The following is a 12,647-nucleotide window of genomic DNA, read 5'->3' on the forward strand; positions in this document are numbered from 1 at the left end:
AGAATCGGCAAGCTCCGATCGCGGCAGACCCACCATCGGTTTGGGTTCCCTCTCGGGCCCCAAAACGACTCGAGCAGAGACGTGGGCTCTGCTGGTGGGAGCGCAATCCTTCCGCAGGGTCATTATGCTGACGAATCAGCTTAATGACTTCTGCAAATTCCTCTGTATTCGGGAGTACCGCGTCTTGCGGAGTAGGACCGTCCAGTCCCTCCAACAAGAACAGATCCCTAGATACTCCTCCTTCAGAAGGAGGAAGAGCGGCAGACCCCTGACGGTCGCCGTCCACTAATTGCGCGTATGTCCTGGTCGGGTCCCCCCCCCCCCCCCCCCCCCCCCCCCCCCCCCCCCCCTAGAACCGTGCCTGGTCCATCACGTCATAGCGGGGTCGCGAGCGGCGCACCTCTCGCGATCACTCATAGGTACCTCGCTCCTCCCGGCGTAGCCCGAGGAGGTTGAAGGTACAGGAGAGGCAGACCTGACGCTCCCCCCTAGCTCGCTGGCAGGACCAGCGTGCTTGGAGGGCTGCTGCTGATCGTCAACCCGCGGTGGCGATCGAGCAGCATGCCTAGCCTTGCCGCTCGCCTGAGGCGAGAGGCTTGGCTGAGAAACGTCCGACGCTGATCTCTAGCGTCAGGCGATGCTGTTGCTGGTTACCGTCTCCCCGCCCGGATCCCGATGGGAGCGGCGTCAGGTGACCTGCTAGGCTCGCTGTCACGGTGAGACCGGCGAGCGTCCTCTCGGCGCGTCGAGCCGCTGGTACCAGCCGTGGCTGGTACCGACGGCCGCGGGGACCCCTTCCTCGCCTCAACCCGTTATGGGAGAGGCAGACCTGACGCTCCCCCTCGCTCGCTGGCAGGACCAGCGTGCGTGGAGGGCTGCTGCTGATCGTCAACCCGCGGTGACGGTCGAGCAGCAGGCCTAGCCTTACCGCTCGCCTGGGGCGATTGGCTCGGCTGAGAACGTCGAGACCGATCTCTAGCGTCAGGCGAGCTGCCGCTGGTCACCGTCTCCGCCCGGTCCCATCGGGAGCGGCGGACGGGTGACCTGCTAGGCTCTGTGTCGCGTCGAGACCGGCCAGCGTCCTCTCGGCGCGTCGAGTCGCTGGTACCAGCCGTGGCTGGTACCGGCGGCCGCGGGGACTCCTTCCTCGCCTCAACCCGTGGCTGATCAGCGACCGTCACGTTACGCCCGAGCAGCCAGTTGATCGCTGCGAGAGCGTCCACTGGGCCTGGCGAGAGTCGTGGCACGACTCTCGCCAGTCTTCTGCTCCGCGCCGCTGTCTTGACGGCGAGCGAGCTCGGGCGTCAAAACTTTGGCTGGACGGTCTTCTTGGAAGGAGCGTCCACTCGTGCTTCTCGCGAACGAGAAGCGGCCGAGACGGAACCTGGTTTAGCGGCAGACCCGCTAGCACCAGGTGAGGACGCACCAGCCGAGGCTGGTGCCCTCTGGTCCCCGTCGACTTCTTCTTTGCAGAAGAAGCGACGGGCCCCGTTCCCGAAGGAACAGGAGGACCAGCAGAAGAGCTCCCCACCCAGCTCGCCTGAGCGAGCCGGGCCCTTAGAAGATCCCGAAGGAGTCTTCTTAGGGGGGAAGGAGGCAACCTTCTTCTTCTTCGGCTGTTTGGCCTTAGAAGTCGAAGGGGAAGGCTCTTCCTCTTCTTCTTCGCCAGGCTCCGCAGGACAGACGTCAGGTCTTCCATCCAGGAGGGAGTCGGGGCAGTTGCCGAAGCAACAGGGCCCGACTGCACCTGTCCGGAAAGACCTGAGACTGTGAAAGCATCACCAACAGCAGGAACAACAGGAACAGGTCCAGGAAACAGCAGGAACATCTGAAAGTTAATGAGCAGCAGGCACCTGATCTGAAAGGGAATGAACGGCTGGGACCGCAACAGGTACGCAGGCACGGCAGGTACCACAGGAGAGACAGGCGTCCTGTCGGCAGCTACCGTCATCCTCGGCACTGGCGGCAGGTCCAGGGGGGTACTCTTTGGGCAGCGGCAGTCCGGGGTCGGCAATACAAAGAACCCAGGTGGCGGTGGCACCGTCCTGATTGGCACGGCAGGAATTGGTTCTGGATTCGAGATTGTGGTTGTTGTAGTGGTTACCGTATCATTTAGTGACCACTGCCGACCCCGCCAACCGCTGAATCAACCCCTGCAGTCCAGCGACTCCCACAACCTGTCCCAGGTCGTCCTCGCTGATGGCAAACCCTGCGGAAGCAACAGTCGGGTTAATTAGAGGGGCTTCCTCGCGCCTGGGGGGAGAGAACCCCACCCAGAGCGGACGGAAGACCCCAGTACAAAACTGGACGTCCGTTACCAAAGGAGTCACTGGACTTCCGATGACTTCTTGTGTCCTCGTACAGCACCCACTGCGCCTCTGACGAATGCATACACGTTACACAGGGCTCGTTGCGGGAGCACTCTCGCCCCGACAACGAGTACAAAACCTCCGTGAGGATCTACATCTACATCCAAGGTCGTCTCCCAACGGATGTAGCACCTGCGGTAACAAGATAGATTAGTAAGAGGGGTTCCCTCACGCACGGGGGGAAGACATGCACCCCGAACGCAAGGAAGACCCCAAATACAAAATACAATGAAGAAGCTGAGGGGGGCGGGGGGCAGGAAGGAAGACGAAGAATCGGCTACCACTTCTGGCAGACCTTCGCTTCCCCCACCCCGCACAGCAGTGAAAAGTAATATGAAAATGAAACAGAATACTGCCTTGCGATTCACTTCATAGAACTTAAAGGAGAAAAGATCAATTCCCGGGTAGAACGGAAACTTGATCCAATAATATGATGCTATCATAAAATATATATGAAAATGAAACAGAATACTGCACTTGCGATTTCATTTCACATAAAAAAATCGTAAGGATCAATTCCCGGGTAAGAACGAAAATTGATCCAGATTAATTCATGCAATCAATAAATGAAAATGAAAAGAATATTGCAATTGCGAATCCACTTTCATTGCATTCTATATACAAAATTAAAAGTTCGTGCCGAGCGCAATCACACTCTCGGTAACGAACGCACAGGGCAAAAATATAATGAAAAAAGTACATTACATTTTTCAATTACCCTTTCGCCCAAATACATGCCAAACGGCGCGAGCGCGCCCGCCTCGGCACCGAGACATAATTCAAGGGTTTCATAATTAAGTAATGAAAATGAAAACAGTGTACTTACAGTTTCCATTTTCAAGTCAAACAAAACCATTAGTAGAAAACACAATATAAACAAAGCATACGACGATGAAGCGGGCAGAGAGCGATGACGAACACGTCCTTCACACCCGCGGCCGAAAGCAAAAGTGATTTGTTTACCTCCCAGTCTCGCGCGGCGCGCGACTGTCGGACAAGCAGTTAACTACCGTTCTCCCCTTGTTCGAAGCTTACGACCGTCCAGCTGCCGCTAGCTACTTCCTATTGTTAAAGGACCGATGGTTTTTGTATTACGTTATCGGAACAAAGTAAATGTAAGAGGCAAAATATTCTGATGTAACACATGAATGATAAACATTCAGTTTTACTTGCTGGCTGTAGCAAATATAACCAAGCACAGACCAAAAAGAACAGTTAAAAACACTTTCATCAGTCCTACTTGCCTCATCCATAGCACTGCTGGGTACACTAATAGCAAAAACATAATGATGGTAGGGTTTCCGTACACTAGGGACATATATACTTGTCATCAAGACCAACTTCGGAGGGAGTGAAGATATAAAACTATCTTGCATACTTTTGGCCAGGTTCTCTGCAACCTGCAACATGCTGACAGCCTTTGGCTGCAAGTAAAAAAAAAGAAAAAGAAATGAGCTCCATTTAATTTGATTGTTATCAGAGAACCACTCACAGTAATATACAATCTATACATAACATGAATTAATTTAATTTCCGAAACACATAGTACCTGCATTCACAAAAACATACCTCACACTTAACATAATGCTCTACCATTCCACATTCCTTCCATCATTCTCCATCCCAAGAGAATGATAGTGAGCAGTCTATACATAAGGTACTACTATTAGCAAAAGTAACTCTAAAGAATGATTGTTTACATTGTGCTGCAGATTGATATTTAATAGCTAAAAATGAAAATTTACATAAATAAAATTTATTTCTATATTTCTTACATGCACTCATCAGTTTACATGCCTGCTGCAATTAGTAACATCTCCTTCCAGACATACCCCTAGAACAAATGGAATATTCCTCCCTAGCAGGAAGGTATAGGTCAGGATTCATTAAGTTATGCTGCCTGGATCGGAGTTCATATGGCAGTGGGTTATATTAAATAGGCACAGGATATTGGTACGGCAGCCGTATCCCTGATTGCGATAGACATTGGTAAGGCAGTGAATTGCGCATGTGTCAATTTCAGACTTCCTGCCATACAAATAACATAGTGTGGTGGGGGTATGTCAGATTCTGCCAGTGGTGCCGTATTGCGCTAATGACTTGCTGTAGGTACAGCAATTTGCTAATCATGCAGCAGTTGCCGTACACTGTTGCTAAGAGCTATACTATAGGTACGGCACTAGAAGATCAGCAACTCTAGTAATAATACTCGAACTGAATTGTTTCGCTGAACATGTTAAATTCAAAATGTCAAAGTGAAGCACCATACTGTCATCACTAAAGCACCAAAACATTTTGGCAGTAAATGAAAATATAAAAAATTACAATTATAGTACTTACACATACTTAGATTTTGACTATACTACATGAAAAATAAAACTAATCTATCTGTGTAGTACTTCAAATCTTCTTTGAATCTCCTCTAAATCATGTAATAAATACATCAGTTTTTGTCAGAAAACATGTTTTCAGGTTTCAACAAGCTGAAAAAAGCAATAGACGTCTACAAAGAGACAAACTTCCAGAAATTGTATATCCATAAGTCACGAACAATCGAATCAGTCCTGATAAGAGCCCCGATGAGGAGATTCCATGAAGACTTGAAGCAGAAATCGTGCTCTGCTGTATTCATGGTAATAAGGAAACCTACCAAAGTCGATCATTGGTAAACGGCCTAATCAATCGTAAGTAATCATCCAAATCAGGTCTATATTAATAGCATGTTTCCCATATTGGACGCACTACTGACTGCTGCACTACCTACAAATCTTTGAATCTCCTCTTTGGAGCTCTTTTCATAGCCGATTTGATCGTTGTGACCTACGGATATACAATTTCTGGAAGTTTGACTCTTCGTAGACGTCTATTGCTTCTATCAGCTCATTGAAACCAGTAAACATCCGTTTTTCAGCAAAAACTGGTGTGTTATTACACAGTTCACGTTCGTAGGTCATCATTTTCTTTCTGTCACTGATATGCCTGAGGCGGTAAACAAAGGTTCGCGCATGCGCAATTTGCAGCCGTACCAATATCTATCGCAATCAGGGATACGGCTGCCGTACCAATATCCAGTTCGTATTAAATAATTAGCTATAATTTATTACTCAGAAAACATCTTTTTAACAAAACCCCTTTAGTTTACTCATACCCAAAACCTCAACAACAACTGAATTTAGGTGGAAAAGACTTGCTGATATAAAGTAAATATACTTTGCAACCTTCCATACAAGGGTTCATGTAAGGAAGATCTTGGCTTAAGAAAGAGTCAAGATTATGAACAGAGGCTGATATGGATTGATTTGAGTTAAAATTTGAACAGTTAGTAGCCTATACTGTATCAGTGTAATATACTGTATAATAACGTGTACCACTAATATGTACAGGAATGGACTGCAAGTGAGATGAATAGAAGGGCAAGATGTGGGCCATGTACCATCCCTGTTTATGTGAGGATAAACTCATTTCAAGGGAGAAAAAATCTTAGGTATTACCATACATCAGGGGGTAAAACTTTACTTCAGTTACGCAGCCTGATTCCCTGTACCAAGTTGTTGACTGGGACAAGGTTCCTCATACTAGGTATACTATACCTACTCAATAGACATTCCCTGACCTGGCCAGCCCCCCCACCCCAAAAAAAAAAAAAAAAAAAATGTGGTAACATGTATCAGTCGTTGACTGACAGGAATCAGGCTGCAAAACTAAAGTGAAGTTTTACCCTCTATCCTACCTAACCCAACCCTAATCACCGCTTTACATACTAAAGTATCGGAGAGAATCGAGTGAATACTGAGAAAGAGGTCGGGGATACTGTAGGTGTAATTGACATTTCAGAGGGAATAAGATACTTAGTATGACCTGACGTTGGACGCCAGGCCCTACCCTAAATCTGGCCGAGAGAGAAGGACTCTTTTTAAACCCCTCCTACATGGAGGACCCCAAGGAAGGCGAGACCCTTCACAACTTACCCACAGTGTAAAACCTGACGAAGGTGATGCTCCTGCAGTCGACTGATTGGAGTCAGTTGGTGGGCCAGCTTCTTTTCGGGGTAAATAATATACTCCATTATCTTCCAACATGACAAACTTGGTATTTGTTCCACATTTAGTAGTACTGTCATTGCAGTACACAATCACAGACACATTGTCCCGGATTGTACCAGCCCACCTGTAACGGGGGATAACAGACGAAACGATGGTCTCCATATATGAGTATTTCACCAAGGTACATCAGAGTCCCGAAAATTTTTCAAGACTTCCGCTGAATATGTTTAGTGTTTACACCAAGGGCTACGATAAGGCGAATTCAGTTCAATTCAGTTGTAAGGGCCGGGCATTTTCGTTGTAACGGCGCGAGTCTCACTCTATTTACTGAAAAGTCCACAATGACCCTATAGATATGTTTGTTTTATAATTGTAAACGTCTTTAATTACTGTGAATATTTGTTTTATAATTGTAAACTTGTTTAGGCAGTAATTGAACTTGACATCGGATGACATTTGTTTCGTATTGTATGTGCGGTGGCCGTTAGTTTTAGCAACTTGCGTAGGCTACCATGCTATTGTACTAATACAGTGTTATGCTTCATTGGTTAAGCACATAATTGATTATTTATTGAATAAAAATCACGGTCGCCTCTATTTCTTGCGTAATCTTCAGTTTTCTGTTTTGAGTTATTTCAACCAATTCCTCATTTCCTTTCATATCTTGTAAAACTTTCGTACTATACATATGTTCAATTAAAAGACAGTATATATACAAGTATTTCAAAGTATATTAGAAATGAAGGATGCTCGACTTATCGAATATAAGGTTTCATGTGTTCGATCTAAACGCAAACTTTATAGCAAAACGCATAATGATGAGTTGTGTGACCCATGTTTAGCTTTTATAAAGACCAGAAAATACCACCAGAAACCTAGAAAATTCTTTAAAATTAAATTCGAATATATTAGACAAGTAATGGGGTCGGTCATCACATCAGTCATGGAACCACTCGCTGTAGAAACTAACAAATGTATAGACTACCATCTATGGTATAATACTGGCCATCATCTTGAAAGATGATACAATATTTACTAAAGAGACTCCATTATTTAATGGAAAATGCATCCAAACAATTGTTCCCACGGGATAGAATCGCTGATACCATTATCGAGTTTTATGTTATTCCTTTAAAACAAGAATTGATTATAAAATGTTCTGATGTTTGTTGTGATGAATAAAAAAACATTTGAAAGATGACGCACAGATATTTATAAAAAGAATAGCACCAATGCTATTCAACAAGTTGTCCTAGTAACTAAAAAAGTGGGAAGAGACAGAAACATTTAAAGTCTAAAGTAATGTTTATTAAAGAACAGTTGTGATACGGAAAAACAAGTATAAATTAAAACCAGAAATTGTAATCGACTAATAAATTAAGACCTACTAGATGGACGTAATGAGAGCTAACAGGATTACTAACAAGATAAACAAAAATTATTATGAGATAGGGGCCATCCTAAAAACAGAGAGTATGTAAAGAAAAAATAATTTACACTATGAATTATGGGGTCCTGTATGTCATGATGTTGATCAAATGAAGAGCAACGTGATTATTGTGCATACAAACAAGTATAGGATGGCTAAGGAAAAAAAATTAAAACAGTCCTATATAGCAAAGGTGGCATCGACTCAATAATCAGTGAGGGTAACATAAAAACTTAACCCATAGAGAAATTTAAACTATAGAATATGAGTAAAATCAGATATTAAATTAACCATTCCTGATGGAGTGACTGATCTCTATATTATTAATTTAAAGTCCGCGGTGAGGTGGATAACAAACAGTTTCCTGCATTGACATAATAGAAGACGTCAAAATTATTCCCTTACCAAAATAAAGAAACTAGCAATGTATTCTAGCAGACTACGTTGCTAATCATCAAGTCACATAATATTGCGAGGAAATAAAAAAATAATCTTGCATCATAAAATAGTTCATCAATAATGATGAAGAGCTCTACAATTCGGTATCTAATTTATTTTGAACGCATAAAAAGGAATTAAAACGCAGTCCGTGGTAACCATTTGTTGAAATATCGTTCGCTATTGTCTATTCGCATACTTTGTGATTGGCTATCACTATTTTGACAGTTCTAGTTGTCTTATGTGATGTGTGCAAAGAAATTATATGCATCGCCACGAAACAGTAAGCCCCCTAGAAGAGCCCAGAACTAGCCCAGTCTCATATGTTGTTCTGGAAGAAAACGAAACCTGACAAGATATTTTGATATCAAGGGAAAACACTTGGGCTTAGGGCTTAGGGGGCGTGTTGCCCGTGAATGACAATTTGCTAGTGATTAGAGGTTGCATCATCATCATAAAAGAAAAAGAAAAACTAGAATAGCCTTAAGACGGTTGGATAAGTCTGGGCTATCCGTATTTAAAGTTACAATGAGAAAGGTAATATGTTTTAACGTTAATGCAGGCTTTGGCTACCTAGGTAATGTCTATTTTTTAAGGCCTACCTTAGCATAGGGTATAGACAAGGGCCGGCCTGCCCTTAGCTTAGGACCTCAGCATAACTGGGAAAAGCTCTTCCTAGTGCTTGGTCAGTTATGACACTGAATGAGCCTAATCTTGGCTTGTCTAGACTATTCTAGTTAAGCCAAGGTTAGGTAGTTCTAGGCAATTGGTTAAATTGATTGAGAGCTCTGTGGTTATCGCCTTGTTTAATTCTAACTTAACCAATTAATACATTCAAGGGTGTCATGTTGTGCCTAGCTTCCCTTAGGTTGCTAGTAAATGCTCTGACCCTTCCACTATTCATGATTTACCTACAGCTGCAGAGCTCACGGTCTCGTCCAAATTTATGTAGCTGGATAAGGTTGGGTGTGTTGAGCTAGTTCATTTAAATACATTGGTAGATTTAGAAATCTCTTCATTTGGCTAAATTTAGACATTTCTTTTCCTCTTATACCTAATGCTATAGGCTAGGATATTACCTGACTTCCTGAGAAACGGTAATAGTGCTACACTGTGGCAGAAATTCACGTTTTGATTTAGGCTACAGATTTTTCTGGTATAATTGAAATAACTCAGGGAACTTAGACCCAAGTATGGTATTCAATTAGTAATGATTGATGCAGGCTTATTCCTGGCCAAAAATATACCCTAACATGGAATTAGTTCATGTTCTCCATTAATAACTTCATAACTTAAACTTGGCTGCTGTGGCCTGATCAAAGAATCCAAAAGCCCAAAGACCTGCAATTTAGTGATGAACATAGACCAGTCTATTCTGTTTGCCTTTGGTTGTCTATGGTTAGGCTAGTAATATTAGACAGTCTCTAATAAGGATCTGTGGCTATGCTGTTTAGGTGGCAAGCAAAAATTAAAAATCATGAAGCTTCCAAGGTAGAAGTTAAACTTATATTTGGTCTGTCATAGATCAGCCCTGATCTTTCTGTATTACTAGAATAGGCTATTCAAGACTAGCGAGACATTTAAAAGATAGTTGTAATTTCTGCATGCTGTCTGAATAAGTTGGCCGCAGATCCCGGGAAAGTTATCCAGCTGAGCAGTTAAATTGTTGTTTACTTCTATATACCACCCTTTTTGATATCACCTTTCTGTATTTTATCTTCTTTAGCGTAGTTTTGAAGATTGTTGTTTGCCCAATTTTTGTTTTACAAAATTTGTGCTGCAGTTTAATTGAAAAATTTGTGTCTGGTGTCCTAGCTATTATAGAATAGATATCTTTATTTGTTCCGATACGTAATACAAACCCTCGGTCCTTTAACAATAGGAAGTAGCTAGCGGCAGCTGGAACGGTCGTAAGCTTCGAACAAGGGGAGAACGGTAGTTAACTGCTTGTCCGATCGTCGCGCGCCGCGCGACTGGGAGGTAAACAAATCACTTTTGCTTTCGGCCGTATGTGGGAAGGACGTTGGTGGGGGGGGTGGTGTTCGCCATCGCTCTGCCCGCTTTGTCGTTTGCTTTGACTTTGAGTATTTGCCTCTCTTTCTGTATAAATCAGGAGTGACTGTAAGTACTTTTACAATTCTATTGATCTTGCAATGAGTGAATTGGAAGAAATGGAGATTTCACCGCGCCCTCCAGTCGCCCGTAGAGTGTGTCCCGGGCTGGAGGGGCGTAGATGTGGAGGGTTCAGGTCATTCGTTGACGTGGACCCCCATGAGGTTTGTACTCGTTGCCGGGGGCGAGAGTGCTCCCGCAACGAACCTTGTGTCATATGTGTTAATTGGTCCGAGGCGCAGTGGGTGCTGTACGAGGGCAGGAAGAGACTTAGGCCGGCCAAGAAGTCATCGGAAAGTTGTCCAGTGATCCTTGGTGGACGGACACTTCGTCCTCTTTCCTGCCCCCCGGCCAGCCCCCACGTTTCGCGCCTTCCCCTGCGGGGGGGGTAGCGGAGTCCTTTTCCTCTCTCGATCCGTCGAGTGTGGAGGAGGGCGCCCGCTACCCGGACGTACAGCTGTACTCGGGGTCTTCTTCCGTCCGCTCTGGGGGGGGTGTTTCTTCCCCAGGGCGTGACGGAAGCCCCTCCAACTAACCCGACTATTGTCTCCGCAGGTGTGCCATCAGTGAAGGCGACTTGGGACAGGTGTGGGAGTCGCTGGGACTGCAGGGGTGGAGTGCCCAGCATCCAGGGTTGCTTCAGCGGTTGGCGGGGTCGGCGGTGGTCCACTCATGGTGCGGTGACCACAACTACCACACAATAACGACACCAGCGTATGAGATGCCACCACATCTGGTATATACGACCCATATAATGTCGGTGACACCCACGGTGGCTATACAAAAAACCAATTGCTGCCGTGCCAAGGAGGACGGTGCACCACCACCTGGATTTTTTCCTTTGCCGACCCCGGACTTCCGCTGCCCCAAGAGTACCACCCCCCTGGACCTGCCGCCAGTGCCAACGGATGACGGTAACTGCCGACAGGACGCTGGCTCTCCCGTGGTACCTGCCGTGCCTGCCGTTACCTGTTGCCGTTCCAGCTACTCTTTCCATTTCAGATCGGCCTGCACATTCCCTTTCAGATGTTCCTGCCGTTCCTGCTGTTCCCGGACCTGTTCCTGTTGTTCCTGCTGCTGGTGTTGCTGTCACAGTCTCAGGTCTTTCCGGACAGGTGCAGTCGGGCCCTGTTGCTTCGGCAACTGCCCCGGCTCCCTCCTGGATGGGAAGACCTGACGTCTGTTCTGCGGAGCCTGGCGAAGAAGAAGAGGAGGGAAGAAGGTGTCGTCGTCGTCTTCATCGTCTTCCTTTCGTCGGTCTGCTGCCGTCTCCTTCCCCTGTCGACTTCTAAGGCCGGACAAAGCCGAAGAAGAAGAAGGCTGCCTCCTCCCCCCCTAAGAAGACTCCTTCGGGATCTTCTAAGGGCCCGGCTCGCTCAGGCGAGCTGGGGAGCTCTTCTGCTGGTCCTCCTGTTCCTTCGGGAACGGCCCGTCGCTTCTTCTGCAAAGAAGAAGTCGACGGGGACCAGAGGTTGCACCAGCCTCGGCTGGTGCGTCCTCACCTGGTGCTAGCGGTTCTGCCGCTTAAACCAGGTTCCGCCCCCCCCCTCTCGGCCGCTTCTCGTTCGCGAGAAGCACCGAGTGGACGCTCTTCCAAAGAGGACCGTCCAGCCAAAGTTTTGACGCCCGAGCTCGCTCGCCGTCAAGACAGCGGCGCGGAGCAGAAGACTGGCGAGAGTCGTGCACACGACTCTCGCCAGGCCAGTGGACGCTCTCGCAGCGATCAACTGGCTGCTCGGGCTGACGTGACGGTCGCTGACCGGCCACGGGTTGAGGCGAGGAAGGAGTTCTCCCACGGCCGCCGGTACCAGCCACGGCTGGTACCAGCGGTTTGACGCGCCGAGAGGACGCTGGCCGGTCTCGACGCGAAAGGGAGCCTAGCAGGTCACCCGTCCGCCGCTCCCGATGGGACCGGCGGAGACGGTGACCAGCGGCAGCTCGCCCTGACGCATAGAGATCGGTCTCGACGTTCTCAGCCGAGCCAATCGCCCCAGGCGAGCGGCAAGGCTAGGCCTGCTGCTCGACCGTCACCGCGGGTTGACGATCAGCAGCAGCCCTCCACGCACGCTGGTCCTGCCAGCGAGCGAGGGGGGAGCGTCAGGTCTGCCTCTCCTGTACCTTCAACCTCCTCGGGCTATACCCGGGAGGAGCGAGGGTACCAAGGATGCGATCACGAGAGGTGCGCCGCTCGTGACCCAGCTATGACGCCGTGCGGCTCAGGCACGGTCTTAGGACCGACCAGAACGTACGCGCAAG

The 12,647-nt window shown here is 47.1% G+C and overlaps 2 protein-coding genes across 2 annotated transcripts in view; one reads left to right on the top strand and one right to left on the bottom strand.

Moving 5' to 3' along the window:
* Positions 1–6,739, bottom strand: part of LOC135208767 (uncharacterized) — a 97,349-nt gene extending 90,610 nt beyond the window's left edge. The window contains exons 1-2 of the mRNA XM_064241280.1: positions 6,338–6,739; positions 3,610–3,793 (exon numbers count right to left, since the gene is read on the bottom strand). Coding sequence (XP_064097350.1) covers positions 3,610–3,793; positions 6,338–6,574 — 421 coding nt within the window. The 5' untranslated portion in view covers positions 6,575–6,739. The remainder of the gene's footprint in view (positions 1–3,609; positions 3,794–6,337) is intronic.
* A 1,597-nt stretch (positions 6,740–8,336) lies between these two features.
* LOC135208768 (exocyst complex component 2-like) overlaps positions 8,337–12,647 on the top strand; it is a 58,434-nt gene continuing 54,123 nt past the window's right edge. Inside the window, exon 1 of the mRNA XM_064241281.1 lies at positions 8,337–8,816. The gene's annotated coding sequence lies outside the window, so the exon portion shown is untranslated. The remainder of the gene's footprint in view (positions 8,817–12,647) is intronic.

This window comes from Macrobrachium nipponense, chromosome 35 (genome assembly GCF_015104395.2).
Source record: "Macrobrachium nipponense isolate FS-2020 chromosome 35, ASM1510439v2, whole genome shotgun sequence".
Taxonomy (NCBI): Eukaryota; Metazoa; Arthropoda; class Malacostraca; order Decapoda; family Palaemonidae; genus Macrobrachium; species Macrobrachium nipponense.